The sequence below is a fragment of the Vairimorpha ceranae genome, assembly GCF_000988165.1.
Source record: "Vairimorpha ceranae strain PA08 1199 chromosome Unknown NODE_148, whole genome shotgun sequence".
Taxonomy (NCBI): Eukaryota; Fungi; Microsporidia; family Nosematidae; genus Vairimorpha; species Vairimorpha ceranae.
This window is the reverse complement of record NW_020169443.1, coordinates 1-6,692: the sequence shown is the minus strand read 5'-3', so window position 1 is coordinate 6,692 and position 6,692 is coordinate 1. Positions and strand designations below refer to the sequence as shown.

General features: G+C 24.1%; 5 protein-coding genes across 5 annotated transcripts; 3 read left to right on the top strand and 2 right to left on the bottom strand.

Moving 5' to 3' along the window:
- Positions 1–1,565: 1,565 nt before the first annotated feature.
- Positions 1,566–2,669, bottom strand: AAJ76_1480004024 (hypothetical protein; the record flags this gene model as incomplete). The annotated part of the gene is made up of 1 exon (XM_024474072.1): positions 1,566–2,669. The coding sequence occupies one exon, from the start codon at positions 2,667–2,669 to the stop codon at positions 1,566–1,568; it is 1,104 nt and encodes a 367-aa protein (XP_024329735.1).
- A 266-nt stretch (positions 2,670–2,935) lies between these two features.
- AAJ76_1480003104 (hypothetical protein) lies at positions 2,936–3,589 on the bottom strand (the record flags this gene model as incomplete). Its single annotated transcript, XM_024474071.1, has 1 exon — positions 2,936–3,589. One exon carries the CDS (start codon positions 3,587–3,589, stop codon positions 2,936–2,938), a length of 654 nt encoding a protein of 217 aa, XP_024329734.1.
- An 892-nt stretch (positions 3,590–4,481) lies between these two features.
- AAJ76_1480002211 (hypothetical protein) lies at positions 4,482–4,616 on the top strand (the record flags this gene model as incomplete). The annotated part of the gene is made up of 1 exon (XM_024474070.1): positions 4,482–4,616. One exon carries the CDS (start codon positions 4,482–4,484, stop codon positions 4,614–4,616), a length of 135 nt encoding a protein of 44 aa, XP_024329733.1.
- Positions 4,617–5,683: 1,067 nt separating this feature from the next.
- Positions 5,684–5,866, top strand: AAJ76_1480001009 (hypothetical protein; the record flags this gene model as incomplete). The annotated part of the gene is made up of 1 exon (XM_024474069.1): positions 5,684–5,866. One exon carries the CDS (start codon positions 5,684–5,686, stop codon positions 5,864–5,866), a length of 183 nt encoding a protein of 60 aa, XP_024329732.1.
- A 397-nt stretch (positions 5,867–6,263) lies between these two features.
- On the top strand, positions 6,264–6,425 carry AAJ76_148000429 (hypothetical protein; the record flags this gene model as incomplete). The annotated part of the gene is made up of 1 exon (XM_024474073.1): positions 6,264–6,425. The coding sequence occupies one exon, from the start codon at positions 6,264–6,266 to the stop codon at positions 6,423–6,425; it is 162 nt and encodes a 53-aa protein (XP_024329731.1).
- Between the last annotated feature and the right edge of the window lie 267 nt (positions 6,426–6,692).

The window sequence follows — 6,692 nt, the reverse complement described above, 5'->3', positions numbered from 1 at the left end:
GTGTAATGCTTTAAAATAAAAAATTAAAACAGAATTTTACAAATTTCTAAAAAAAAGGGTTAAAAAATAAAAAAATGCTTAGATTCAAACTTTTTATATATACAGACTAGCTTGCGCTATCCCGTTTGAAACGGGATCACAAATATTATGAATTCATTTATTTTAAATGAATTAAATGAGCCTTTATGCGTATACTTATTATTTTTAATTACAAAATGGCTTTTTTATTATAAATTAAAATTTGCTATATAAACCTGTATAAAACTAATATCTAAATAAAAGCAAGGGAAAATGCACAAAAACACCGTTCGGTGCTAGAAAAATAAACATAAAACTTATGCTACTGAGTTCTAATAAAAAATACAAAGAATTTTTAAATTTTTAAAAAAGAAGGGTTAAAAAATAAAAAAATGTTCAAATTCAAACTTTTTATATATATTGACTAGCTTGCGCCATCCCGTTTAAAACGGGAGCATAAATTTAATGTGTGTTCTTTCTTTTTAATGGATTTAATACGCCTTCATGAGTATACTTATTATTTTTAATGACAAACTGACGTTTTTTATTATAAATTAAAATTTGCTAAAGACATCTTGTATAAGATTATAATAACTAAATAAAAGCAAGAAAAATGCACAAAAACACCGTTTTGTGCTTAGAAAAATAAAGCCTACACTTATGCTACTCGTTCTTAAAAAAAAATACAGAGAATTTTACAAATTTCTTAAAAAGAAGGGTTAAAAAATAAATAGATATTCAGATTCAAACTTTTTATATAGTTAGACTAGCTTACGCTATCCCGTTTTTAACGGGATCAAAATAATGTGTGTTCTTACATTTGTTTTGTATGATGCAACTTCATGCCTGTACTCATTAATTTATATTACAAAATGACTTTTCTTTATTATAAATTAAAATTTGCTATATACACCTTATATAAGATTAATTTAACCAAATAAAAGCAAGGGAAAATGAACGAAAACACTGTGCTGTTCTTAAAAAAATAAACCCTACACTTATGCTACTTGTATTTGAAAAATACAAAGAATTTTAAAAAAAGAGGGGCTAAAAAATAAAAACATGCTCAAATTCAAACTTTTTATATATATTGATAACATTTTTTACAAGATTTTCTATAAAGCAGAAATTGTTATATAATTTATATCTGTAGAACATTGTACTATATTTAAATTAACTGATTATTGTCGTATATAAGATCTGTAATACAATGTTTAAACTTTCAAAAGAATAATATTTAAAAATATTTCTAAAATCAAACAATTTAATAAGTTATATAGTAAGCAAAATTTTTGTCATTAAAATAAAAAAACTAGTTAGTAAAAAAAAGATATGTTGATTTTTTTTGTATATTTAATGCTAACGGACAATATTATCTTCTTTAAAAATTTTAATTTACACATGTAATTTCATTTCTATCCTTTTAAACATCAAGAAATTACTGATAAGGCAAAATACAATAAAACATACAAAAAATTGTATCTTGCTAAAAGTAAAGAATAGTTCTTCTCTCAAATAGGACTGTTTTAATTAGTTAAATACACCTGCTAAGAGCCGACATTTAAATGAAATGTTAAAAATTGTCTGTATGCATAAAGTTTGATTGTCTTTTGACGCAAAACATGGAAGGTCGTAAGACGTTTAAGATATTTAAAAAATCTTTTTACTTGGGTTTCATTAATGGGCATTTCAAAGTTGTTATCTAAAACTAATGTATAAAACACTTCATCAAATATTTCATCATCAGAAATATTATTATTTATAATTATATTACAGAAAGCCCATTGTAATACATCATTTTTGGAATTATAGTCATAATAGTTTTTCATGTACATTTCATTGATTTTTTCACTGGGTTTATTTTTATAAACTTTTGTATAGTCTTTTTCAAGTTCATTAGTGTCTTCTAAAAGAACAAAAAATTCTTTTAAAAGAATTTTAAATTGCTTTTTTAAATCCGCTTTAGGCCAAAAAATTTTATAGTCTATAATAATATTTGGCAAATTAGAATATAATTTTTGTATTTTTAATAATTCTAATTCTAGCTTGTAACATTTCTCTTGATGTTTTGTATATTTTTGTATGTAATTATAATCGTATATAATATTGTCATTTAGTGCTTTGTTAAATTCTTTAATACTTTTAATGTTTGATATTATCTTTTTCCAATCTTTCAATGAATATGGTGTAATACACCTAATATTTAATTTAATATATTTATCTAGATCAAAATTTTTAGTAAATTCCAAATCATTTTCGTATTTTAAAAATAATTTTTTATCAAATCTAGGGACTTCATTTTCAAAATTTTTACTCTGGGCTTCATTTTCTATGTTTCTTACTCCAGTTTTATCACCAAATATATATTTGTAATATTTATTCTGTGAAAAATATTTAGGCAGAAAACAAGAAGAAGCACTTATCAATTTATCCCATATACATTTGCATTCATTTAAAAAAACATCCTCTGCAGATGAATATAGAGCCTGTTTACGTACATTGTTAAATTCTTTTTTTAAGATTTGCAACTCTATAGATTTTATAAAATATGTAGATCTATAATATTTGTATGTACAATCTCTTAGATAAGCTGGATAATTTATGTCAAAGTTTATAAAATTAGAAAAATAAAACTTACAAACTATTTTCATTTGTTTTGACTCAACTACAGAACAATCACACCATAACAAAGTAATTTCTGAAACAAATTTTAGTAAATAAATGTAAACAAAAGTTAGCAACTTATTATCGTAAGTGTTTAAGCATGAAACTTCAGTTGTAATTTTTTCAAAAACAATTTTATGAAAATTAAGCAATTTCAATGGCTTGAAAGTTTTTGATATTAAATTATCTTCAATAAGATAAATTCCAACTTTTTTAAAAGGACTAAAACGAATGCTTGATTTTTCTTTACCTATTATAGCGAAAAGCAATTGATCAAAAAAATACAAAGTACTTTGATGAGGTCTATAAATAATATTATTGCGATTTGGCCTAAACTTTTTTTTCTTCTGTTACAATTATTTGCAGTTAAAAGTTCATTGATTCTATATAGAAACCTATTAATATCTAAATCAGTAATTTTTTTTTCAAACTGTAAAATAACAAACATGATGTTTTGTATAACATTAACCTCTTTCTCATCTGGTTTTAAATAAGAAAAAATTTTGTTTGCTACTTGACAAATTTTTTCAACATTTTTATCTAGTTCAGAAAACAGATCTTCAGACAAAACTTCTTCCTTTGTAATTTCTTTTAACAAATACAATATATTAAATGGTACCTCATCTTCATGATTAATAACAGAAACGGCTTCAAAATTTATTTTATGAATTAGCATTAACACAGAATCTTCTAATCTAAAGAAATCATTATTAAAAAAGTTTTGAAGTACAATTGCTAACATTGGTTGCATGGATGATGTTTCTCCGGAATTATTACTTTCAGTCAATAAATATCTATGGTAAGATTCTATCGTTGCTCTGTATATTTGATGTGTTCTTTGATTATCAATATTGATATTTGAATATGCTTTTGTCAAATAAATAAAAATAATATAGCAATTAAACATTATAAGGGCTGTATATTTACAAAGATTTTAATTTACAATTATCATTAAAAAAATTACTTTTATCAAAAATTATAATTTTTATGAGTTAAAAAAATATATAGAAAATAATGTAAACTCGGAACTAAAATATACAATTTTTTAAGTTTAAAATTTATTACGATCTATCTGTTATATAAATATAACTGTTAATTAGTTTTTTTTATCGTGATATTTGACGGACTTTAAGAATTTTAAACTTAACAATCAAAATCAATCTTTTATAATATCTTTTACTAAATTTTTTATAAATCTGGTATATTTCAAATAAATAAAATTTGGAAGGTTTTAGTGTTGTAATTACTATATAGATTATCTTGACGCAATACTTTGTAATAATTTATAACTTTTACATCCACATACTTTAAATATTTTTTGTAAATACAAAATCATCATAATTTTTCAAATTTAGATAAAAAGAATTATTCAATTAACTTTAAGAAAAGCTACAATAATTATAAAACGTATAAAAGACATTTGAAGGCATTTTAAAACAATAATAGTGTTGCAGTGACAAAAACATATATTCTTACAAAATAAAGCCTAGTTATAATTAATCGTTTAAGCCAATGTTTTTTTAATTTAATTTTTTTGTTGTTAAATTTTTATAATAAGTTTCAGATAAAAAAATATATTTTTGCAAAAATAAAAATTTTGAAATAAGAAGATAAAACGAAAAACACCAGTGAAAAAGACAATGACAAAATTTTGAAATTTAAGAATAGATTGAATTTATAAAAATTTATAAGAAAAGTGTTTAAAGTCAAGAATTTGTGATTGGGCATACCAATCACGTATATTTTATTATAAACATGAAAAGTAATAAAAAAGCATACATAAATATTTTTTTTAATAAATGTCACAGTCAGATGAAGACCCCGCCCATTCTGATTACAGATTAAAATTTTATAATACTTTTTCTGCTAGATCAAATACAAGAGGGTGTGAAGAAAAAGTTCTTTATACTTTTTTTTATATTTTACGCTGTTAAACTTAAGATATTAAAGATTGTTTACTTTATAAAATAATTAGAGATTGTGTATTTTTTAAAAAATAAAAAAAAGTATATTAAAATTAAAAGTATTTAGTTAAGCTTTTAATTAACTTCTTATTTTTTTTAATCTAATAATATCAATTTCTTCAATAATTATCGAATTGTTGTAATCTGCAGCCAACTTTATCCTACTAAATTACAATATTTCCACAATAATATAACTATAGTATTATAATATCACGAGGTGTCATTCTTCTTGTTTAGATATTATTGTCAACGTCTGGCCTAATTAGGACTTTTTATTTAAATTATAAGGAAGAAAATCATTTTGCCACCTAATTCTTTCAATCATACGATCTGCAGCTTATTTTGTAGATATTCTTAGTTTTCACGCATAACCAAATTTTCCATAGAATTATCAACAGTCATGTTGTCTAGCTCTTGTTCTTCTATAAATTCTGGAACTAAATTATCCAAATTATAAAATATAACATATCTAATAAATATTTTATCTTATATACGTTCAATTTTTAATCACTGTTAGAATTGTTAACTGTTAAAAGTATAAAATCCATTTGTTTGTTAGCCATCAACTCCTTTATACTTAAACCGAACATTAAATAAAACAGTGTATTAGACGTTGTAGAGTGACAAAGTCTATTATAAGAATAAATTACATCTTCTTTCACCAACAATTATCTACCTGGCGCATTGATTGTCATTAGAATAGAACCACCAATCATCCATTTTATTGTTTGGTTGGCTCTTTCTAATTGTCCCCGGATCTAAAGATATCTGGAACACTACTAACATGTCTTACATCAAAAGCAGAAAGCATATTAGACATGGAATCATTCAAAATTCTCTTCCATTATATGTATGTAAATGAAAACAGAGCCCAATTGGCATAAAAATATATCTAATTGCAGAAATTACAGATGAAGCGACTTTTACTCAAAAGGAACTGTCTACATAAACTTAGAAAATGAGTCTATAACGACAAGTATAAACATATACCCATCATTTACTTCTCTATAATACTCAAAATCTGTTAGATCGGGAATATGTCGTTCTTAGGAAAATCTGCCAAGAATAAGTCTTTTAAAATGTCTGTAATCACCTCTTTCGCGACTGAAAAATTTCACAAGAATTCAGCATTTCAGAAACTTTATCTCAAAACTGCATATATTATTGATTCACGTGGATTATATCGTCTGTCTCAAACCGCATGTTTATTACTAACATGAATCAATCTAATTTGATATTTTTTACATCTTTTCTAAAATAAAAAATTTTATATATCGATCATTTCCTAGTTTAAACTTAAATTCTCTCGTTCCTTCAACAATATAAATTTTTTTTGCTCTTTTTTAAAATACTTTTTTTGATCTTGCGTGTGAAATCTAGTAGAAACTGTGTTGCTAATAATAAACTCAATAATTTCTTCTCTTTCAAAGTTATGCAATTCTATTCATAACATAGGGATTAAAATAAAAAAAAACATTATATAAAAAATCTGTACTTGTAAATAAAATAACAAATTTAGTTCATTTCAAAATTATTACTAATTTCATGTATACATTATAATTATTTCTATGTCTAAGGATTAAAATCACAGTAGGGTCCAAATAAGGTGGGATTCGAATGGTCGAGGGTCCAAATAAACTGCGACAAATAATTATATTTTTATTTTATAATGAAATGTGTCCACATTGTAACGAAAAAATAAAGACTGTTGACTGCATGGCAACTCAGCACGAGAGAATGTTGGCACACGATTATGTGCAAAACATGACGACGCATTGAGGTGCATCCATCTACAAATCTTCAGCACTTACAGCCTAACAAAAGGTATAAATATACGAAATCATTTGGTGCGAGAACATATTGCTCTACAGACGTAGAAATAAGAGTTTATACCAGGATGCAGAATGCAATCAATGTTAAGTACAATAAGTCTGACATATAATAGACAAAAAACGAAGTAAATAATAATTGTAGAGATTGGGATTACTGGATTAGAAAATCTAAGAACAGTAGAAACGTAAAAGAAGCACAAACATGATCTCTTAG